At 34.4% G+C, this 24,730-nt stretch overlaps 1 protein-coding gene across 5 annotated transcripts in view; it reads right to left on the reverse strand.

Moving 5' to 3' along the window:
* The window catches only part of LOC125050367 (dynein heavy chain, cytoplasmic), a 54,654-nt gene that overhangs the window by 19,493 nt on the left and 10,431 nt on the right, over positions 1–24,730 (reverse strand). For 3 of the 5 annotated variants that reach the window (XM_047650148.1, XM_047650146.1, XM_047650147.1), the window contains 41 exons: positions 24,080–24,225; positions 23,647–23,796; positions 23,165–23,257; positions 22,631–22,845; positions 21,887–22,013; positions 21,215–21,317; positions 20,737–20,959; positions 19,893–20,040; positions 19,352–19,457; positions 18,808–19,017; positions 17,890–18,036; positions 16,961–17,133; positions 16,244–16,411; positions 14,883–15,048; positions 14,235–14,420; positions 13,483–13,665; positions 13,059–13,181; positions 12,182–12,341; positions 11,836–11,969; positions 11,493–11,616; positions 9,974–10,214; positions 9,665–9,779; positions 8,941–9,136; positions 8,673–8,761; positions 8,279–8,326; positions 7,448–7,557; positions 7,235–7,360; positions 6,647–6,824; positions 6,372–6,481; positions 5,941–6,058; positions 5,396–5,553; positions 4,906–5,122; positions 4,337–4,496; positions 3,554–3,741; positions 3,039–3,165; positions 2,424–2,572; positions 1,689–1,882; positions 1,083–1,228; positions 877–992; positions 430–621; positions 140–301 (listed from right to left, as the gene is read on the reverse strand). In XM_047650148.1, the coding sequence (XP_047506104.1) occupies positions 140–301; positions 430–621; positions 877–992; positions 1,083–1,228; positions 1,689–1,882; positions 2,424–2,572; positions 3,039–3,165; positions 3,554–3,741; positions 4,337–4,496; positions 4,906–5,122; positions 5,396–5,553; positions 5,941–6,058; positions 6,372–6,481; positions 6,647–6,824; positions 7,235–7,360; positions 7,448–7,557; positions 8,279–8,326; positions 8,673–8,761; positions 8,941–9,136; positions 9,665–9,779; positions 9,974–10,214; positions 11,493–11,616; positions 11,836–11,969; positions 12,182–12,341; positions 13,059–13,181; positions 13,483–13,665; positions 14,235–14,420; positions 14,883–15,048; positions 16,244–16,411; positions 16,961–17,133; positions 17,890–18,036; positions 18,808–19,017; positions 19,352–19,457; positions 19,893–20,040; positions 20,737–20,959; positions 21,215–21,317; positions 21,887–22,013; positions 22,631–22,845; positions 23,165–23,257; positions 23,647–23,796; positions 24,080–24,225 (6,225 nt within the window). The remainder of the gene's footprint in view (positions 1–139; positions 302–429; positions 622–876; positions 993–1,082; positions 1,229–1,688; positions 1,883–2,423; positions 2,573–3,038; positions 3,166–3,553; positions 3,742–4,336; positions 4,497–4,905; positions 5,123–5,395; positions 5,554–5,940; positions 6,059–6,371; positions 6,482–6,646; positions 6,825–7,234; positions 7,361–7,447; positions 7,558–8,278; positions 8,327–8,672; positions 8,762–8,940; positions 9,137–9,664; positions 9,780–9,973; positions 10,215–11,492; positions 11,617–11,835; positions 11,970–12,181; positions 12,342–13,058; positions 13,182–13,482; positions 13,666–14,234; positions 14,421–14,882; positions 15,049–16,243; positions 16,412–16,960; positions 17,134–17,889; positions 18,037–18,807; positions 19,018–19,351; positions 19,458–19,892; positions 20,041–20,736; positions 20,960–21,214; positions 21,318–21,886; positions 22,014–22,630; positions 22,846–23,164; positions 23,258–23,646; positions 23,797–24,079; positions 24,226–24,730) is intronic. The other 2 variants (XM_047650150.1, XM_047650149.1) reach the window with 1 other exon arrangement.

Here is a 24,730-nt window from a genome sequence, read left to right on the forward strand (position 1 = left end):
ATTTTCTAATAAAAATTCAAATTAATAATAATACAATCAAGGTGCTCAAATGTATTTTACAAAAAGTAAAATTAATCTACATGTACACGAATACTCGTTATTATTAATCCTTTAAAATATTGTTTAGTAAAAAATGTACCTCTCCGTTAGCGAGCAACGTGTTCATTCTCTCAAGGAAACCACTGTCGAGTACGTTGGACTCGTCAAGTATGAAGGCAACCTTCTCATCGCGACATCCAGCGCGGCGAAGCACCGATCGGAGATCTTCATCAAAATCGGCACCCGTATATTTGTTGTGCACCTAATTGAAAGGAAGTTCTCTATTAAAATATATATAATATCTATATAATATATATTAAAACAATATAATATACAACCAAATGGCGTATAGCTTAACCAAAAAATATATATATCGAGTGACAAACAAACCTTGATCTGGAAGATGCTAAGACCATTCATCCAAGCGACGAATCTGCTGAGTGTGGTTTTACCAGCACCAGAAACTCCAATGAGCAGCAAGTGCCCTTGTGGCTGGCGGAAGATACGATCGATCCGAAGCACGTGTTCTAACACCTCATCGAATAGTACTAGGGGCACGTCCAGTTCTTCTTCATAGAATACCTAAATATGGAAATTTATGGGTATATTAAATAGATAGGTATATAATACTAATACATACGCACCACTTCATTCACGCATACTTAATGTCTTATACAAATGTGTTTGATTAGTTGTAACACAAAAACTATTTTTCCTTAGTTCTTTACAAGTTTTAATTCTATGAAGTACTCCTTTAATTAAGTGTCTTTACAACAAAGACTAAAATAAAATGTAATTCCTAATACGAAAACGTAATTCGAACTAAATAATAAATACCTTAAGTCTGGCCTTAACATATTCGCGAAGTTGATCGCGTTGAACCGGTATGTAATCTTTGCTCAACCAGTTGCTGTACAGAATCGGTCTTTCAAGTGCTTGTTCCCTGTTGATACCTGCAAATAAATATTTGTTTGTTTTACTTCTTGATATTTATATTAAGTTTTCTTAGCAACATAATATCTTTAAGGATATTATAAGCATACCTGGGAAGAATCTCATGGCAACAGTATCAATGTTTTCATCGGTCCACTGGCGTTCTACATCATCCACGAGACGATCTTGGAATAATCTCAGAGCTTCGTGAGCCCAAAGTCGTACCAAACCTTCTACTGATAAGTTGTCCAGTGGTCTATAAGAAAATTATGTATGAACGTAAGTATGGCATTATAGGGATTTTTTACTGGTTTTCAGGAGGGTATAAAGTTTGATATTTTTTATATGATATGCATACATTTAAAATATCGCCTTTTTTATAGAACGGGGGGCAGACGGGCAGGAGGCTCACCGCATACCACCGCGTGTACGTTGCCGGCCTTTGAAGAATTGTAACGCTGTTTACTTGAACTCGAATTGATTCGAAAATACTTCAGTCGGCAGCTGGTTCCACATAGTGGAAAAAACGCTCAGTTGTGGAACGACGGACGTCGAGGTGATACGGGTGGAGTTTCATATTCTGCCTCGACGTCCGATGATGAAACTCAGCTGCAGGTATTAATCGTCAGGACGTTTTTAGTAAGATTTTGTCTACTTCAACCAGTTTTTAATTATTTTTGAAAGACATTTGTTTACTTTGAAATATTAAATTATACCTGATAGCTTCACAAATGCCTCGCACCCATCTGGTCATTTCTCTGGGAGAGTACACATAGTGCGGTTGCATGTCTTGAGTGAAGCGTTCTTGCGAGGCGAGATACAGCTTTACCATTGCTTGGGTTAGAGGTTCCGCGTAGCCACGTAATGCTGGTTGCATTCGAAGCATGGCCCGAGTGAAGGTGCCATAGATCTATAAGAAAATTCATACAAAATATTCATTTTATTTACAAAAGCTTGCCAACGCTCGGCATACTGATACATTGGTACATAAAGAAACAATAAAATACAATTTAACGTACTGATAGGCACACAAAACAAACACGAAGAGTGAAAAAAATAATACATCAATTCATTAATTATAAAAAACTAAAGGATGACTGATTTCAAAGTGTGAGGAGAGCAACTATGGTTATCTAGACCTAGCTCGTTTATCAGAATGCTCAATCTGGATATCGGTTTTAGCCAAAAGGAGTTCTACTGAAAAGAGGTTTAAGCTTGCAGGCTGTATTAAGTATAAAAACAATTTAAAGGGAGTTTAGAATCAAATTTTCCTTTTATTTCATTGACAGTTCTAGGAACATGGCAATGACGAAAATACTTTTATGGTGAGAGGAAAAAATAAAAAATTTGGTTCCTAAAAATCTAGCACTTATTTTGTGAAATAGTTATAAGTTTAATACTAGAATTAGATTTAAATAAAAATATGATGAAATCGAGAAGTTGATGCTGACCTGTTCAAGGGATGTCTCTCCAGGGTAATCGACGTATATAACGGGCACATGTCGCAGCAAACGATGAGAGAGCGGCTTACGGCCCGGATCAGTCGGAGGGTTACACGCGCCAACGAATTGTATACGTTCCAAATGTACCCAGGAATGATCTATAACAATAAAATGGTCAAACGTGGGTTATGTAAACTAACATTAGTTAAGTTACATAAATATATTTTAGTTAATAATTAGAAATGTAAACCAAATGTTAGCAATCGTCGCACCCTTGAAGCCAAATTGAGCCCTTTAGTTCTTTCAACACTCATAAATTGTAATACAACATTCTTGTTTCCGATGTCCAAAAAAGTCGACTGCACTTAAATTAAAATGTCACTTTGATTTAAGAACCCTTAGATAAGACTAGATAGTTTTTGTTAGTGTCGCAACCCCACTACCCCTAATTTTATGTTAGTTATAAGCTCCTATTTTAAAAGATTAAAGTTAGTTGTAACCCAGCCTCAAACAAAGTGTTTCATTTTACATACATCTGAACATATCTACAACAAGCGCCACCGAACTTAACTCTTGTCAAGCCTAAATATTGACTAGTAAAAAAAAGAAAATATGAAATCTTACCGCTAGCTCTAAAGAAGCCTTTATGCTCTAGAAGTTGTCTCAAGAAGGATATTACACGTTGAGTGCCATACTGATCCATATCCGGCAAGTTGATTTCGTCGCAGAACAGAACGAGCCATTTTCCCAACTGAAAGAAATTAATAAAAACGGCTGGTATTACTCCATAATTTCTCATGAATGTGTAACTCACGATCTTTATTATATTTTATGAAGAGATGACGGTAGTAAAAATCAATATGTAATCATCTAAAAGTTAAAGCGAATTAGAAATTTATTAGATTTGAAAAGCTTCTAATCGATCTAAGCTTTTTTTTAACCGTTATTTAACTGCATATGATATCGCCGCCCATGAACACATTCAATGCCAGAGGGCTCGCGAGTGTGTTGCCGGCCTTTTAAGAATTAGTACGCTCTTTTCATTACCCTATGTCGAATTGGTTAGGAAATACTTCAGAGGGCAGCTGGTTTACCAAACTAAGGAATAGTTCAAATAAAAATATATAAAAAAACCATACCTGTACGGGTGCTAATACGACACCATTAGGTGTTTTGCGATATTCACAATAATGGTCAAACGTCTTAAGCAGCAATTCGGGAGTGGTGGCCGACGAGAAGTTAAGTCCCACAACTTCCATGTCGGGCAAGGCTCGCAAAGCGGAGAACAGCGTCATTGTTTTACCCGAACCAGGTGGTCCACAGAGCACTATATAGAGATTAAAATTGTTTATAATATTTTTTTTTGTATACAGAAAAGACCAGTTATTTTGGCAGTTGCTATGTAAAATCAGAAATTGATGGTTCGTCCACGTTCCCATGCTCTTAGCACAACAATAAAATTAGTACATATATGAGTGTTGACTTCGTAATGTCAAAATAACAGACAAAACGATATGAACATTATAATTAAAGCCTAATTTTAATTTCTATCTAATATATAAAATTCTCGTGTCACAATGTTCGTTTCCATACTCCTCCGAAACGGCTCGACCGATTCTTATGAGTTTTTTTATGCATATTCAGTAAGTTTGAGAATCGGCTACTATCTATCTTTCAAACCCCAAAGTGATAAGGAGTGTCCACCGAAAAAAAAATTTATTTTATTTTTTATACACTTTTTATGCTTTTATTTTTTTATGATACAGCATAAAAAATACATACAACCCCAAATGTTCACCCCTCTACATTCAACCCCTATTTAGTAATATTGTAGATAGTTATTTTTATTGAACTAAAAAAATGTTTCCTTGAAATAATATACATGGCAACAAACCAGCTAGTATTTAAATAAAAATGTATACCTAAAGGCTTATGTTCAGCCAGCCAAGTGTACAGTAAGGACTCGTGACGAACGGTGTCAAGTGTCGGCACTACCACATCGGGAGCTGCCACTTTGTGAGTCTCCACTTCAATTTGTGGCACTTTGGCAGACCACGGTACCCATTCACCAGTTATCGACACCTATGGAACAAATATTTAACTTCACACATCTTGCATATGAATCAGCTCAACTACGAAAGACACTTTTTACTATGTATGAAAAATAAATACCACCAAAAACATAACTTGTGCAAAAATGTGAGATCCAAGTGGGTTATATTTTTTTATAGAACGGGACAAACGGAAAGGAGGCTCATCTGATGTTAAGTGATATGGACACTCAATGCTAGAAGGCTCGCGAGTGCGTTGTCGGCCTTTTAAAAATTGGTACGCTCTTTTCTTGAAAGACCCTAAGTCGAATTGGTTCGGAAATACTGTAGTAGCAGACCCTATTTAAGAGACCTTCTGTCTTAAGTTATCACGTAATTAGCTACCCTAACATCTTAGTGACCATTTCAATACGAAAAATCTTTTATACTACATAACTAACCTCAAAGTCAATGATATGTTGATTAGCCCCACAGTTCGGCAACTGCATGGTGCTGGCGGAGCGTATAAAGTCTCCTAATTCATTGCGGTCCTTCAGTTTTGCGTCCCCAGCAAATGACCACAAAAGGGAATACACGAGCCACTTGGGTACGTATGCCTCTAGCTGGTCGTTTGTCACGGGGAAATCAGGGTGCTGGCGGTTATATCCAAGGATGTTTCTAAAAAAATCAGACAATTAATTAATTTAATATTAATCAAAAAGAATTTTTAGCCAACTAAGGTTTACACGAGTAATGCGTATACGTGCGTAAAGTATAATTTAAGTGAGTCGTGGGTATTCAAAGGTTAGTGATTTTGATTATTGTTAATGATTTGAAAAAAATCTTCGTTTCTTTTGTTTTACTTTAGTTTAAGAACCTGTATTATTGTTTATTTAAATATCTTAAGAAATTTAGATATATTACATGTTTTTATAGATATAGTTTAGTTACCTGACTCCACGATTAAGCATAGAGTGCAGTGAAGAAAGTGCCCGATGTCTTGTGAAGTCCATAATATGATCGAGGGACACCGCTCTTTCCAGAGATTTCACAACCAGACCGTCACCATAGAATAATGGTTGCAGAATTGCAGCAACATCGCGTTGGGTCTAAAATAATAAAAATGTAATGTAGAGCAGAAACTTTTTTTTAGATTGGTATACAATAAGGAAAAATGGAGGACAATGAGGGAGGCCTTTGCCCGTATGCAGCCAGAATCAGTTATCATAAATTAAGAAAAACAATAACTATAATGTATATATTTTGTATTTCTGCTATAAGGCTATAAATAAAATTGGTTATAACCTAGTAATTGATCAATTATTATCTTATCAACGCCCAAACATTTCAGTTTCATTCACAATTATTTAATTCAATTTAAGTCACATTAAATATATAAAAAATAAATTTGTTTATGTAATCGAAAAAATGATTGAGGATAAAAGTTTTATTACATTTTTCATTATGTATTGTGATAAATAGGATTTAATTCTCACCTGCAATGCTGGGGATAGAATGTTTTCAGTGGCGTTTTGATCACCACCCGCTGTAGGTGCTGCCATCACAATGCTAAATGAATCTTCTTCTCCGTCTTCAAGAGGAATGTTTCGTAACCTAAAGAAAATCGCGTTGAATATAATATACGATAAAAATAACAAACATGAAAATTATTTTATTGAATTGAACTGATTTTGTGCCCTTTTACATATCTCCTGCGAGTCTAAATGGATTACTTTGAACTGAGTATTTTTTAGTAACATTTTAAGAGTATTTGAAATAGTCAATACAACAAAACTTTAAACAAGTTGGATAATTTTTGTAATTTAGGGAGAATTATTGTCGAAAACTTACTTAGGGTTAATCAGTTTTCGATTATATGTTTGTGTTGAAAAATAGGTTTTTCACATATAAAATAAAAGTTTGTTACCTAAGAAGGTAGTTTTCAAAGATCATCTCAGTTGTGAGGACATCTTGGGAGAACCACACCATACCACAACGAGAGACTGTTGCCAGCGTTGCGTATTTCAGATCTTGAACCTGCACAAAAATTAATTAGAACTTGAATTACTATTACTTGAACTGACGAAAATATTAATTTGGGAATTTTTGTACAGGAATATAATAAGATTTATTTTCAATTAAACAAAGCCTCATCGCCACTCATAGTGAAGTTATATCATGTGAAGACAAACACTTTCTCACCTCAAACATAACCCGTACATTCGGCGGTAGAGACAATCGTTCACCGTTAGGTAGGGTAAGCAGTTTGTTATCGTCCAGCACTGAGTTGAGATTTTCCACCCACTCAGGATCAACATCACCATCGAATATGATCCATTGTCGTTTGTTTATTTCACCACGAACATTATCAATTATTTTTCTGAAAATTTAAAAATAATGTTACCTTTACGTGTTACAAATATTTTCATTCAAAGTTTTAAAATCTCTAATATATAAAATTCTCGTGTCACAATGTTCGTTCCCATATTCCCCCAAAACGGTTTCACCGATTCTTATGAAATTATTTATGCGTATTCAGTAAGTCTGAGAATCGGCTACTATCTATCTTTTAATTCACTAAGTGATAAGGAGTGACCACCGTAAAAAAAATTGGTTTTTATTTTTTTATGATACAGCAAACAAAAATACATACAACCCTCTAATTTTCATCCCTCTACGATCAACCCCTATTTTTTATTATTGTAGATAGTTATTTTTATTGAACTAAAAAAATGTTTCCTAGAAATAATATACATTTAAAAAGAACATTTAAGTCACTAATTTAATTACCTTAATATATGAGTGAACAATCCATCGGTCCATTCACGGGTGTTAGGGTCTAGAACACCATATAAGGTTTCTTTGGACATAGCCTTAGGGTCAATCACGTGGGCAACGCCTTCTACGCCCTCATATCTGTAAGATAATGTTAAATAATTATGAGCCGTGTTTGAATATCTTCATACGCACCGTTATGAGGGAATTATTCTATAAATAGCTTACCTTTCTAATGCCTTCAGTAAAACACGCCAAGCAGTAGACTTTCCACTTCCAGAAGGACCGACCATCATTAGACCATGATTCAACTTGCAGATTTGGTAGAGTTGAAGGACCTAATATAAGGAACATATTTTAATTTTGCCGTAAAGAGCGTAATTAATCGTCAACAGAATTTTCATATCTATATTATATAGTATGTAACAAAAGGTATAGAGTATAGAACAATCCTTGCAGTTTGCGTAATTTTAAAGCATTTGTCACAAACAAGTAGACATACGTATACCACGAAGACAAATTAGTCGCCAACTGTATCTACACTGCAAATAAAAAAGAAATATCGACCTCATAGAAAAGAACACAAAGGTGCATTATAACTGTGCATGTGGGTGTTTTCAAATGTCTCGTGAAATGTATTGTGCCATGACGTGTACAACAAGCCGATAAATGTAAAGTGTACGCGCATAATATGTTGAGCTGGCGAAACCAGAACTTGTACCGTGAATTGATTCTCCATATCCTGCGAATAACTGAAGCCCAACAATGACTAAAGAAACACGTGCAAATAACCAGAACTAACACAACAGTGACTAGTGGAAAAAAGCATATGCACCCAATATTTGTTTTGTTATAAAGTTCCACCTCTACGATTCTCATGAATACTGGCGATAAATAAAGTACTTTTTAAAACAAAATTATTGACAATGGAATAACACATTGAATTTTTGTTAGTATAGAACAAATGTTAGGGGCATCAATAAGTCGACAACTGTGCGAGAGTAAACACGTAGACCAAACTGGACACAAGAAAAGACCTCCATAGTTTGCAGCACTAACCTTCTCGATCCACGTGCTGTGTTCGGCTCGCGACGCTGCGCTGAGCCTCTACGTGCCGTTACGGGTTAGCATGGAAACGCATACACTCACTCACGTACCCGTTACCGGTACGTACGTACGTACGTAACATGCTTTTACGAGTTATTTTCGTCACATGTACAAAAAATTACGTAATTTTAAAGCGTAACGAATATAAAACGTAGTGTTCAAAATATTATTTGTAAATTAGTGATGCATGACTGAACCAACACCATTATGATGTTATGATCATGAATAAAATAATTAATTTATGAAGTAAATTATAAAAATATGTGCGGCAGCAGATAGATTACTTATATAAAATTTTTAATTTTGTTAATTATTATCCAATTGTAATGATTAGATATTTTTTTACCTTTTCCATCCACGTGTTTCCTTGCTCGTCGCCTTCTCCACACACGAGGAATTCTTCCGCACAAACGGCACGAATTTCGTTCTTAAGACCTATCATAAATATAATAGTTTTTAAATAGAAACAATATTATATGTAAAGACTAAGTAAAAAATGTGTCAAACTGTTATGGGACTCAAATAATTTTTAATTATTCGGTTTTCACGGTAGGGAATGGGCTATAACAATTGCTGTTTTTTTTAAATAGCTTGCTTTCTTAATAAAAGCTCACCGGTCATTTCAGCCCGTGTGTATCCAACGTTGGGGAACACATCATTAAGCAGAGAGAAGAGTAGAGGTATATCTTCTGCTACCAACTTAGGAACCATGGTCTCACAAACTGATTGGATAAGAATGTCTTGTTCTGGGAGAGATTCCGCTATTGAGGCCTCATCGGGCACTTCTGTGTCGCGTTCTTTAAGGTTTTCCTGCAAATTAAATTTAATTAATTTGGCGATTTAAATTGTATCCTTTATATTTTTTCTTATAAAAATATTCGTTGTCTTAGTGTCGGTAAATTATGATAGGTTGAAGGTAGCGGTAAAAGATAGACACGGACGGTGAATTCTGTGTTTTGGACGGTCTTGATTTATTAATTGCTTTCTTATGTTTTTTTGTAACTTGGAAGAGTAAGTTTTTTAAATTTAATTATTAGGATTTAGTTTTTTATTTGAAATGTTTTTTTTAACTTTGGGAAACGCCCTTAAATAATGTGTCCAATTATAGGGTAGGTGATAGAAAATACCTGCCTCTTATTCATTTAATTTAATTTTCAGGTATTGTATTGTTGTAGATTACTTTTTAGTAGTTCTTTTTTTTAATTTCCTGTACTCATTCGTTTTATTTTACATATATAACCTTTAAACATGATTAATAACACAATGTTACGTGGTGTACTTTACTAATGTTCCACTGATGATTTTAGATGTAATGAGAAACAAAGCAATAACACATACCTTTATCTTCTGAATGCGATCACGCTTGACGTTACCAGCGGAGACAAGTACGGATTTCAGAGCTCGGAGTCCAAAATCGTAGTGAGATTGGTTGGACAGTTGTTCGTCGCAGAGTCTAAAACATTATAGGTTACTAAGTAAATATTTAATTAATACATTTTCTTTTGGAAATAAAACGTGATTCCAGTTACCATGTCCGTTTTAAAACCCCTAGGATTTAAGATGTGTTATTGTTGTAGTATATGTTACATGACTGGCCAAGCATAATAAATTAATAAAATATCCAAGTAAGAATAAAAAAGCTCTTACTTGAAGAAGGGAACAATCTTGCAGGCCAGTTTCTCAGCAGTTCTGAAACCTTGGCTGAACAACATGACCTCTGCAATGAGTTGCCTATCGGGTGTGGTCATAGCAAGACTGCGGAACAGCTTTTTCAAGTTATCAGGAAGATTGGAACGACCAGCGTATCCAGGGTTCATTGTTATGAAAATGGCCATATCTTGACTGACACGGACTTGTTTGCCAACCAGCTCCACTGTGATTGACTTGGCTGAAAATGAAGAATTGTATTTATACGTATTATATTAATTAACCTATAATAACTTTTAAATAACTCTCTACATATACAGTCAAAACCGTTTATAACGACATCGTTTACAACGACCTATCGGTTATTACAACCAGATTGTATGGTCCCGTCCGAATCCCTAGTAAACTATACAGTAAACAAACCGCTTATAACAACATCGGATACAGCGACATATCGCTTACAACGACGAAATTTTATCGATATTCATCGGCTATAACGACCAACCGCTTCTTGTCTCAGCAAAACAAAATAATACAAACGATTTTAAATCTTATTTTTAAGCATTGAATGAATATTAGGCATATTATTACCTACGCACTTTCTCCCGTCTCATCCGAACCTCTTCCCGGCCATTTGACCTTGCATACTTTACACATGTTTAGTTCGCTAACTGACTGCGTGAGTAACAGTTTGATTTAAAAGTGTTGGTGTTGTTTACTGTGCAATTGTGCATTTATGTGTTATCATGTCGCAAAAAAAGAGAAAAGTGTTTTCTATTGAATAAAAATCTCATGTCATATGGATGAAATGCAAAAAATATTTGAGACTGGGCTAAAAAAAACAGACCAAAATGACTGATTACTTTTGTACCTAATTATTTCGTAATAAACATACCATATTATAACCCATACCTACCTATGATCATATAACTATGTACATACATATGTACTGTACTTGTGTATATGACATTGCTTATAACGACTATCGGATATAACGTCGGCAACTATACGGTCCCTTCAATGTCGTTATAAACGGTTTTGACTGTAGTAGCATATCATCAAACACACCAACTACACGCAAAACTCGTCGAGCGAGTTGCCGAAGCCGCGTACAAATTATTTGAAGAGGTCAATTAATGAGGGTGTGCAATTATATAATAAATTATCGTCTAAAATTGAAAATATTAGCGTTTAATCAATTTAAAAGGGCATTAAAGACACACATCAGAATAAGCCTAGAATACTAAAACTTTGACGGTTGTCAAGGGGCGACGCGCATCACGTTCGTATTTTAATATTGTCTCATGTAAAAAAATATCATTTTGAGATAATAAAAATAAAGTTCTTTAAATGTTGAATTAAATTATGCCTACAAGCTATATAGGAATGCGTGAAAAAGTTTAAGTGAGAAAATACGTACGTATAATTTAATGTGATACGAAATAAACTCGATTTTGCATTTTAAACAAGAGGTAAATGATAATTTATTCCTTTAAATAAATAAATATTTATAATATACCTGTATTATCGCCTTCCTGATGACTCTTTAGTGCCTCCTGTATGGTTTGAACTTGTTGCGATACAGCAGATAACATCCTCTCTTCGAGACGATTGAACTCGTCGAAGCAACCCCAAGCGCCGACCTAAGTATTATTATTAATATTTAAGAATTAAATTGATAAAAGTGAAGCTTGCAAAAATACTGATTATGCGATATGTCGAATATTTTTCGATCATGGGAGTTATTTCCAAGCAAAAAGACGTAATTGTAATTTAAAAAAAAGGTAAATAATCACAAATTTATTATTATACATATATATAATATATTTTTATAAAACTGAAATATCTAAAAAAGAAAATACCTGACATAGACCAACAAAGATTCTTCCCATGGCCTGGAAGTCGAACGTCTCGTCACAATTGAAGACGAGCACAAACCGACCCAGTTGGTTACCCAAAGCTTTTACGGATTCCGTCTTACCGGTACCAGCCGGACCTATAAATAAAATTTCATATTACTAAATACTATGTCTAAATATATATCTTTGCTAAAGTGAATTTTTTTAAAGAATTTTGAAGAACTATTTTATTATTACCTACTTATAATAACTGTCAAAATTTCATATCATTTTTATTTGAGCACAAGATTATTAAAGTCTATGTTTTGTTTAATTTTGAAATGAAATATTTTAAGAAATGTATACATACCAAACGGAGAACCACCAAGTCTTGCCTCCAAAGCCTGGGTCATGGTCAAGTAACAGCGGTCTGTAAGTGGTGTTTGTACCAAACGGTCTTGCACGCCGAGGTATTCGAAACCATATAGGAATTTCGCATTTGCCATGTGAATTGTAAGTTGTTGAAGAACCTATAACACAAAAATACTTTTTAAATAAAGAAATGTATGTATTTTTCCGAGGAATTTTAATTTTTATGTCCGAACTTATTGGTTATATATTTTTGACGTGACAACGTCGTCAAATCGATGAACACCGGCTACACGCACGAAAAAGCATGACTCATTGCTCCGTTACGCTCATTGTACGCTTGCGCCGCATCAATCTCTCTGCCACTCGATTGGCCTATGTGTGCTATGGATTCACTCCTTCTTTGTATGCGATAATTCAATAAATTATATTTAATTTTATTCATAAAGGTATGAATGAAATCATATCATCAATGTTTTGTTATGACATTGTCACGTTAAACTATGGTCCGTAAACCGAATTTACAGGCAACCATTATTTTCTTCTAAATATTAACTTAAAAGAATTTTGGCACCAAAGTGATAATAGTACCTACAGTCTCAAGAAATAATCCTCTAAACCTCAAATAGCTGTTTTTTTCTTAATGGCTTACGTCAATTGCCCTAACTAAAGGACATGTTATAACAACCTTCTTGAACTAATTGCGTTTGTAAATAAGAGCGTAAGTTCTATACTAACGTTCTTTAAAGAAGATCTTGAGAAGAAAATGCAAAACAAATTATAATAACAATAGATAAAAGGTGCGTTCGTTAAAATTTACAGATTTCCTAAAGCGAACGTAAGCTTGGTCATATAAAGTTATTAGGAAATGCACTCACATCATTGTTCCTAGGATCAAAGTAGAATCGCATCTCTGAGAGCCAATCAAATGAGCGCGCGCTGTTGACGTCATTGGCGATGAGACGTCGTGTTACCGTTCGCTTGTGAACAAACTCGTTTATCTGTAGACAAAAACAAGTTAAAATTATATACAATCATTAAATATCAATAAAAATATGCACTGTAGTGTAACGTCAAACTCCCTCAAACGTCAACTTTCGTAGTCCAAATGTGTAAAAACTCTAAATATCGTGAGAAAATGCGTAGTAATTGCAGCGTCGCTATGCAGTTGACTCTGTATTTTGTTATAATTTTTTTGGCATTAAATTTTGTACGTCCATGAACGTTTTTGAAATCATTGCATATTTTAGACATATTAGCTGAAACGTTCCGGTATTATACATAAAAGTAGTATTTATTTACCAAATGTTCCAGTTTCTTTCTTCTCAAAGGCGGTTGCTCCTGTAGTACGGAGTCAGCAAGTATATTTAACATGTTCTCAACGTGAGATAACACTCGCTTGAGGCCATCACCTCCACCGCCGACTAAAGCTGCATCTACGTCTTCGGACCAGAGAATTTGTACGGCCAACACAACAATTTGAGCCTGAGGAACAGAAAGTATAATCAAAATAAATATAAGTAATAATGAAAATAATTGAATCCTGGGATAAACTTAAACGTAACAATTTGTTAAATATGTTTAAAGAACTTTATTCTTATTTAGAAAATTACAATTTTATTTTCATGAGACCTTAATTTGTACGTCGCCTGTCCTAACAGGAGCTTAAATTTTGTGATTTAGTCTTCTGGGCTAAAATAATTTGTGATTTTAAAGCGCTATTATCTTTAATTTTATATAACAACCCATAGAGACATTGTTCGCAAGTGCGTTGCCGGCCTTTTAAGAATTGGTACGCTCTTTTCTTAAAGAAACAATTCAGTGTTCAGCTGGTTCTACAGAGTCAGTTCTATTACTGCAATGTTAAGTCCGTTTCACTTATTGTCTTTGGATATATTGTGCTGTATAATGCGGAACAAAGACAAAAATATGTCTCAATATCCATCTTGAAGATTACTATTACTTGTACGTTATGTTTACTTACGTTGGAAGTACCAAAACTTCTAAAAATCGTTAATTAATTCAATTGCTATGTTTAAAATAACGTAACTTACTTGATATTTATCACACCATTCGATGAACTTCTGCGGGTCAACATTTCCGTCTTTGAACTGCTTTACGTCAGCGACTGAGTCTTTGAGGCGACAAGCGAGGGTCACGCGCATCTCTCGCTCGACCATTGAGAGCCAGGAGTTGATTTTGGGATTCTCAACTGTTGATACCGGCGATGTAAAGTATACCTAAAAAAAGATTGTATTAGCCTTTTCCTCTTTTTAAGTTGAGAGACACAATATTAAAGTATACAAATTATGCAAATTATGAGTTTAAAAAAAGAAAGTTTGAATAGAAAAAAAGACTTTTTCGGATCAAAATTACTGAATGTACTATTATGGTAAATTAATAAAAAACAAAGGAATCGAATTGTGGACGCAGACTCATTAAGGTTTTTGAAGTTTCACCCTCACAGAGAAATAATCACATACAGAGTAGCTTCTTCTAGTTATTTTTAAATCATTTTTATTAAATAATTATCATAAAAAATAAATTGATCTAATTTCATCGTATTAAGTCTCGCCTGTCTCATTTCAACACAGCATAAACCCAATTTGAGAGAAAAAGACGAAAACTTAAATTTTTGAATCAAAAGGGAATATTTAAAGCTTTAATGAATCTAAAAGGACAGACTATCGTAAACCACTTACTTCTTCGCCTTCCCGTGAAGCGATACCGTTAATGATTGTGTTATCCTCATTCAGTATAATTGCAGCAACACCCGCAAACATCTTCTTAAAGTGCTTTTGCAGACGAGCAATGTTCTTGCTGTTACCAATTATCTCCAAGAGATCTTCGTCTCCCACAAAGTAGAACCTAAGAAAATAAAATTTATATTGTTTTTTTTGTCTATATACAGTTTGTCGTAGCTTTGATAACTATTTTTCTACTAAGTTCTGAAATCGTTCGTCGGATACATCTGGACATCTAGGATGTAAAGAAGTTAAAAGTTCTCATAACCGACGAGCATGCATGGTGAATATCATGAAAGTGAATTTTTGAAGTGAAACTTCTTTCACTGATACGTGTACTTTGTACGCACGTAATTTTTTATTATGTACTACTAAATTAGGCACTTTTTATTTTTTGACGTGATAACGTCTTTAAAATCGTTTTAGTCGGGTGACATGTTCAGAAACTTGTGTCACACCAAAACCTCACGAGCGCGATCGCAGGTATAACTAGAGAGAGACGGACCGATCTCCCGTCTCATCTCAAGCGCTGCCAGGCATTCCGTGAATGTATGAAGAAAAATGTATATCATAGTCGAATAAGTAAACTTGTCATTTTACACCCGAAATTTATCATCAAAAGTGTGAATAAAACGATAGATGTAATTTAAAATTTGAAAAAATTGTTATCTTCATTAATTCCTTACTTCCCAAAAACTTATATCACCAATAAGACGTTATCACGTAAACATCTCGATCGTAAACCTACTTTACAAACAACCAATATTTTTTTTTACATGTGTCTTTACTAAGACATGGAACATTACGATCTAGCCTAACTTAAGACTACTCAGTAATGTAAGTCTAACCTAATTTACTAATAAGCATTTTTACATAAGGAAGGGTCCAATAACACTACTAACAGTGTCTAATAAAGGGAAGACATTTTGTGCTTGGGTTCCATTTTTTTCACTCACTTTTTAGCACTTAATACGAACACAAACACTGAAAGTGGATGAAGCGAGAGGAAGTGGTTGGAAACTGGAAGTGTTTGAATTTTTCGCTTATCGTAATGAATTTTCTGATTACCTTTCATGTGGTATAATTTAATTTTAGATGAGGATAGATAACTATAATGCCAAACTGTATCCTCCAATTATATTATTGTCCCCATATGGTAGCAAATATAAATACGAAGACGAAATATAGGCACGTAAATAGGTTAGCAGCCTATATTCATATTTTGTATGTATTAGACCGATAATTGAACAAAATGAATTAAATAATTAACAAAAATTACACAGAAAACAGAAAATTTAAATATATTAAGAATAACATACCTTGGGAAACTGCTTCTTTCTCTTTCTAGATATTCACCCAAAGCCTTTTGTATTTTTCCAAGTAAGTCTGCAAGACGTTCAAGAGATCGCTGAACTCCAGGAATATTCAATACATCCATAACCATTGGGGATTTGCTTACTTTCTTCATTAGACCGAGGAATTCAGAACTGGAAAAAATATTATGATGAAAAAAATCTTGTAGTGCATGTTTAGAATAAAGAATATGTCTTAAAACAACTGTATTTTCACTGTTTGACAGTTTAAATTATAGTTAGTTTAGTAGTAGTGTTTATATAGATATACACAATACTTACATATTAAAATTAAATACAATTAAAGATAACAATTTAAAAGGAAAAAAGAAGAAAAAAAACTTATTTTTACTAAAGAAATATTATAAATATATACAAACACAACACAAGGCTGCGTGTAAGTAGGTATTACGATATTAAAAGTACTATCAATGTATATATAGAAAGTGAAATATTGTTAAATATCGCCCATCCGATTACAGGAAGGGTTTTCTGTTATTACTATCTTAGGTTATTTTGCTATATTTTTTTAATTTAAGGTCTTTTTTTTCATATTTATCTTATATTATGTTTGTGCACACCGTCACCTATTATCGAGGGAACACATTACTTCTAATATGTATAACATGTTCATTTTCTTATTTTTTATATGCGTGGCTTTTATGTATATAATTAAATAAATACCTAATGCTCTGGAATCTGCTAGTTTCAACCGGTAGCAAAGTTTTGATGTCAGCCGAACCACTGAATATGCCTTCAAGGTAGACCCAGCGTCTCTGCACATCGATCCACACATCGAACAACGCGTTGATACGGTTGAGTTTCTCTTCCCATGTAAGAGCTTCTTCTTCGAACACCTTTAAGGAGAATAAAGTTATATATTAAACAATTATAAAAAAAATCGGTTGTCTGTAAAGTCGGTTTACTGACGATAGTTGAACGTGTCAACGTCACGAATCGCTCACTCAAGTAGGAGAGAGACAGATGTCGAACGCTGAAGAGCGCGGATTCAGATTTTGCCTCTCTGTCGCTTCGCGCTCTCGCTTCCACTTCAAGCCTTAAATGGAACGCCTCAGAGCGAGGTAACGCCGCATGAGTCATGTTTTTTCGTGCGTGCAGCCGGCTCCATCGAATTATAAGACGTTGTCACGTCAAAACTTCCCATAACCGACGAGTATGAATGGTGAATGTCATGAAGGTGAATGAAGTGACAGAGGTATGTCAGGACCGCAGTAACTGTAGATCCGTGCTCTCTGCCTACCAATTCAGGTAAAAATTCCAGGAAAAAGGCGTGAATAATAAATAAAATAAAATAATTATAAATTTATGGTTTATATTTTATAAGACAATATCGTTTTAAAATTATTTAACTATTAGAACTTAAAATCATCAAAGAACAAACCGAAACGCACATTTAACGGTAAACATAATAAGCTGTCAACTGAGCAGCATTTGCTTTAAGCTAATAACACCGAGAGCGTGATTAACATTTGCTCTCACAGTGAAGGAATACGTACATGGCATGTAAATTGTCTACAAAAAATAAAAATGATAAAAAAAGGATTGATGTTTTTTAATTTAAATTTTAAGACTTAAAATTAAAAATGGCCTACCTTATAATAAGGCGACAGCTTCATAGCAGCAACACTGTTGATATGCTCCTTAACTTTGTTGAATAAATCATCCCAACCACGAATTATCTTGCATTTGTTTTGATAGTTGATCAAGTCCAGTTCGTAACTCTGCCATGATTCACGAACCTGTTTTAATAGAGATGGTATAAAATCGTGTTTTGAAATATAAAAATAGTTTAAAACTAGATTAAAATTATCCGTAAATTGTACATTATAACTCTGATAAAACATGATACATATTATTCAACTCCCGTAATGTAACATCAAATTTTTGACACATTTTTTCTTTTTTTTTACAGAAGTCTTACAAACGCGTCTTAGATTTTAACATATTATCCTAGTTCGCGCTAAGTTAAGACTCGCAGGACTCTGAATACGTGTTCGACGTACGTATACGTGTTAGGGCAGTGTTTGAAGCAGAAAAAAGTAAATAAAACATAATAATTAATAAAAGGAAATTCATACACATTGTTAGTACATAAAATGGTTGACGAAAACTAATATTCGTACAAATATTTGATGAAGCGTGTAACACTTCAAATACAAAGTCGAAAAAGGAAAACCATTTTGGATGTTTCGATTGTTACATAAATAACGAACGAGCTTTGCAAAAGTTTATAGCAAATATCTCATAGAGTCTATTAGTGCAATATCTTGGAGTGCTCAATACCAATACATATTTGTAAATGAGCTACCGGGGTCCTTATAAAACAGTTATATAAGAGGAAACTTCAAATAAAAAAATACTTAAAACATTTTTATATTAGTGACGCAATGAAGCGACTGTAGAAAAACCGCGTGTGGTTTTGCCACAAAATCATTGCTTTTTCTATAATAAAGATGTCGCCGCCACTAAGACGTCAAGGTATACTCGAAGTTGCATTGTATATTTTGTACCTGCTTCAAGAACTCCTCGAGAGCCATCTCTCCCTGCGCCACAGAAACAACATCGCGCACAGTATGTTCATTATGCAGTAGGTCCGCATCCCAAACCTGGCCCAAGGTCAGCTCAGACAGAGACCATTCCACTTTCAAAGCGCGGCACAGTTGACGCCAGTGACGCTCTTTGAGGGCATCCGATTTCAACTCCACGATCAACATGTTCACCTGGAAATATATAATGCAATTTACTAAACGGCTTTATAGATTTGATAAATTGCGATACAGCTACTACAAGAGATTAACTTTACTTATAAAAACTGAAGCCCATTTATTAAATTATGGTCTTTGGCCTTAAAACTCTTAAGTATTAATTACAATTCCGTCAAATTAAATTTAATACCACTAAAGCTCTGTAATAGAAAGAATGATGCTAATTTGTATCAGATATTCTTTTGTATAAAAAAGAAACACATTTCCCAAATACCATTCTCTATACGTAATGTAAAATTAAAACTTTATTATGCTAACATTTTTCTTATATCATAAACTATATTGATACCTTGGTGTAAGACTGGAGCAACTTGCGAACGTATTCATAGCTGTCGTACATACGCAAGCGAGCTGGTAATTCTTTCAACTCATTCAACATTGCTTCTAATTGTTGCCTGAAAGATAATAACATTACTTTTAATATTATAGTTAGTAAGTTTTATTACAATTTAACAGGCATTTAACACAAATCGGTATCCTCTTGTATAGTTCAAACTAGAGTTTATACTTTATAGTTACAGCTTTACAAAGACACACAATTTGTGTCCTGGGTTTTTGTATCAAAGATTCATAATTAGAGCGTTATAATACGGTCCAAATACGATAAATAAAAATACTTACCAAAAAGCTTTTCGACTACACTAATTTAGATATTTTTTTTGAAAACAAATTGTATATAAAGAAAATGAAAAAAACATACAATGTTTTTGTAAAAAGAAAATTAAAAAATATTAGATACTTTACTCTCTTTGAATAATCCATACATTAAAGAAGGCAATCGTAGAGATAACTAAGACTTAGGGCACAGTTAGTACAACGAAAAAAGTTACCTGAGCTTCCTAGGCTGTACAGAGAGCCAGGGTTTATCGCGAATATCGTCGATTTGTGTCCAGATCTTGCTAAGCGAAGACCAAACACCGCGCAAATCTTGCAATTCTTCTAATGCGACTGTCATACGCTCATTGTTCACTGAGCTACCTGATAGATCAATTAAACAAAAAAAATCTGGATAAAATTGGAGTAAAAAGTATATTGTACCATTACTTACTATTTTATGTTACAATAGTGTTATTTATTCTATTGCAAGACTAATATAATAAGAATAATAAAATACACTTTTTGTGTGTGAAAATTATATGTAGCGCCAGTAAAATCTGAATAGCAAAAATATTGCTTAGGATGGCCTTAATGAATAAATGGTTATTCAGTTAATGTTAGACCCAAATTTCAATATAATTTTAACCTCATATATTGATCCGCGCCTTGTTAATTGTTTACATGCAAATATTAAATATTGCAAAGGTATTTTAAAAGTTGCTTTTTGGTCAACCTGGGATGCGATTATTGATAGACTCCATAAATTGATATGTTATTTTTTATATAATAGGAGGGCAAACGAGCCTACGGGAATCCCAAAAAGGGCTGTCATTGCAGCCCATGGACACCCATTTTTAGTAGGTGCGTTGCCGACTTTTGAGGGAGGAGTACACTCTAACTTTGGTTTCACAGTATATATAGATATGGTATACATTTTTTTTTCTCTCTATCTAGTCGTTCAAATATTATTTATCAGTAATTATGAAAAACAACTGTTTCTTATGTGGCAGAGGCAGAATCGCATCTATGACCTTCACAAAATCTCGCTATTAACTTCTGTTATGAAAGTATACTGACCTGTATCATGAAGTTCCAAAGCCTCTTTTGCCTTAGCAACGTTGTCCCTTTCGTCTTTAAGGCGCGTGTACCGTGTCTCCATCGCATTAAGACGGATCAAAGCGTCTTCTGGTCGAGTAGAGCCATCAGTGGGCTTGCTACGTTCCCACTCAGTGAGGAATTCAACTGTACGAGATTCGACCGCTTTGTCTTCAGCGACGATCTTTTGTTGGAGGGATGCCACCTATAAAATTGGAATATTTACATATATTTTCTTACCAAACTTTATATGTAACAAATATTATTTCTATATGAACATATTAAAAAGAGTGGCGGAGAGTTTATTGTCAGTTCTTCTCTTCCGTTCTACCGCCTTGATTTGAGAACTGGCGGTAAATGTAAAATTAGAAGCATTTAATGTATATTTCTTTTTTGACGTTCATAAGTTTACATTGTGTTACCTATATGAATAAATGATTTTTGAATTTTTTTGACATACCTGTGTCTGAATCGAAGAATCCTTCCTGCGCATGATTTCGTTAAATGCGCTCCATTCTCCTTCTATATTGTCAACGTGGAGCCAAGTAGATGGAAATTGGAATCTGTACGGAAAGAAAATTACATAAGTATTATGAAACCTAACATTATCGTCGGGACAGTGATTTTACATTTTATACGCATTTAAACCGGTATAGTGTAGTTTATTTTATACATTGAAATATTCTAGGCTTATATTCGTCAAACAAATTAAATAAATCGAACTACTGGCTATAACCTTTTTAGGTCAGGGGCTAAGATTTCTGTATCTGTTTTATAATCATTTATCAATGTAATAGGCAAGTAGGTGATCAGCCTCCTGTGCCCGACACACACTGTCAACGTTTTGAGTCTAAGGCAAGTCGGTTTCCTCGCGATGTTTTGCTTCACCCAATGTTAAATGCGCTCATAGAAAGTCCATTGGTACACATCCGGGCATCGAACCTACGTCCTCAGGGATGAGAGTTGCACGCCGAAGCCACTGGGCCAACACTGCTCACATATTCGTCAAAACTCTTGTTCAAAAATCGATAAACGAGTTTTAGGCTAAATAAATAAAATAAATCACATACTAATAAAATCTAAGTTAGATTTCCCATAAAGGAGGTTCAACTTAGTCCAACGTAATAATTACCTTTGTCTCTCCAGAATACGCTGAGCCTCTCGGTAAATATCGACTTGCTTTTCCCAGGCCAACACCTCTCGCTTCAGTTGTTGTACATATGTGATAAGAGATACCGCATCACTGGTCGATGCTGCCTCTGTTTAAGTGAATTTTTTAAATTTGTATTAAAATATGACATAACTTTTAATCGTATACACTATTTAAGAATCTCAAAAAAAAACAGTCAAAAGCCAGGTTGACTTTTCTGACCAACAAATATTTGTACAACAACAATATAAACTAATTAATATAGAACTTTACGTTTTGTCTTGAAATATCATAATTATCCTATTGAACATATTCAACATAGATAACACAAAAGATTCTACTTAGAATTATATTTTCTGTTTTTGGGCATATCAATCAACATACTACGAATTATTTTGATCGCAAATAGTCTATATTTCACTTTAATAATTAAACTTTCTTCCACTCTTCCACGGTACAATTAAAGATCAAAGATGTAGAACTAAAAATATTTTTGTTTAGATAAATTTCAGTATGCATGATATGTACACCTGTGTACGTGCATGCGTACCTGTATGCACGTAGGTACGTTAATGATCATATGAAAAACCTCCCCTCTCCCTAGAATGTCTCACCTCAAACCACCACAAGTAATAAATAATAATGTAAGGGACTAAATTTGAGAGCGACCATATAATTAATGAGTCCAAATATTTATTAGATAGAAAATTTTAAATTATATCATACCAATGGTTTGCTGTTCCAGTTGTCCCCTGGACTTGGCAAGACTGCTATGGAAGGCCACCATTTCCCCACCAAGGAGTGCACCAAATTTGCCCAACACTTCCTTGTGCCAGGCGTCGTATTTCAGCGCGACTTTACTTTGCACGCGAGCGAAGTCAATCACTACGGGCCCGTATTCACGGCGGGTGTCCGATGTATCGAATGTCGTACGAGATTTCCTTTTATAAAATACAAGTAAATAGTAAATATTAAAAGGCAGAATCAATATAAGAAAACACTTGGGAGGATTATAGAAATTATTGGTTCGACTTGAAACAACGTTATCATATTCTACGAACCAATTAGTGCGGGTGCTTCAGGGCACACAATGTTAGTAACATTATAAAATTGATTTTAAGATGCATTAAATAATTAGTTAGAGTTCATAAAGAACGTATGAAAATTCAACAAGAAATTACTGTCTATCATTTGATATTAAAAAAAACTCATTCAACCTAAAGCAACATTTCTCGAAGAATCAAACTTATGTTTACTTACTTTATGTCGTTCAGGCATTTAATCCACAATGTAATATCTTCTCCCAGTCGACCATACAAGGTCTCGGGTTGTAGATCCCATAGGGCTTGATAACTATTTAAAAAAATAAAAGATTTATTAGCATTTCATGTCTCCAACTTCTATTTAAAACTTTATATGAATGTTGCCTCCTCCTAATTTTTACAGAGAAGTTGTAGAGATAAGAGAGATTTTGTTGAGAAACAGTCATATTAATACTCTAGAAGCAGTTTGAAATGTTTGATCCCCTTTATTCATTTGCAAATTGACACAAAAATTTATAAGGCTCGCAAGTGCGTTGCCGGCCTTTCAAGAATTAGTACGCTTTTTTCTTGAAGAAATGTTCGCTCTCTGAGAATCCACCACTCTGCTCGGGTGCTCAGCGTCCCGGTGGAGAACACCCAGAGAGGGAGGGAGAGAGTAGTAAGTTTCTTTTGCACATTTATATGAAAATTTTAACTCACCGTAGCCATTCATCGACATATTCTCGTACTTGTGATATTTTCTTCTCAATCGCATCATATACATTTTCGAGGGGCGAAGCGGCTCCCGGCAGTTTGGTCAGTAGGTTTCTGTAGGTCGCTGTTTGTGCGCGAGCGACTCCTACTTGATACCTGAAATGAACGTTTAATTTTGTTACATGACAAATACAACAATTCCAAGTAAAGTTAAACAATTATGCACCATAACACAGTCTATGAACAATGGTTTTATTCTCAAATACAGTCATTCGTTGTGTCCTCAAAAAAATTGAGTAAGCTAAAATTTGACGACTTTGTCAGATCAAGCAAATTTGTGTCCGTATAACGAAAATTTTCTATAATTTTTTTTTTTAATGCAGATAATAGGAAGCAATTTTATTATATACTGTGGACAGAAAAGAAGAAATATTCAAACCTAGTACTCTGCAAGCGATGCTGGCTTGTAACAACAGCCTGCCAGGCGAACATCTGCCGCATTAGCTGGAAACGCGCCTCTTCCAGCGATGGGAATAAGTACATTTGCTGGTTCGTTATACGCACTTCGTGTACGACGCGAGCGATCTATATTAATAGAAAGACGCTTATTAGATTTAGTTGGCGTAACGAATTACATAACTAACGTTATAGGCGACATTAACAGAGCATTACAAGAGTGTACAGTGTTGGCCTAATGGCTTCAGTGTTCGACTCTCATCCTTGAGGTCGGAGCTTCTATTCTCGGCTGTGCACCAATGGACTTTCTTTCTATGTGTCCTTTATTAACAGTAAATGAAAACATCGTGAGCAAACCGGCTTGCCTTAGACCTAAAAAGTCGACGGTGTCAGGCACAGGAGGCTGATCACCCACTTGTTTATTAGAATGACAAATGATCATGAAACAGATACAGAAAACGACCAGATGCCCAGAGATAAAAACGTTGAAGCGCCACTGATTTTGAATGTATAATATATAAGTTAAATCAAGTATGACGTTTATCTAACAGGATATTTAAATTTAGTGTGAAAAATATTTTAAAAAGAAAATGGTAATTAAAACTTACAATCCCACTCTTCGCAAATCAAGTTT

The sequence above is a fragment of the Pieris napi genome, chromosome 6 (assembly GCF_905475465.1).
Source record: "Pieris napi chromosome 6, ilPieNapi1.2, whole genome shotgun sequence".
Classification (NCBI taxonomy): Eukaryota; Metazoa; Arthropoda; class Insecta; order Lepidoptera; family Pieridae; genus Pieris; species Pieris napi.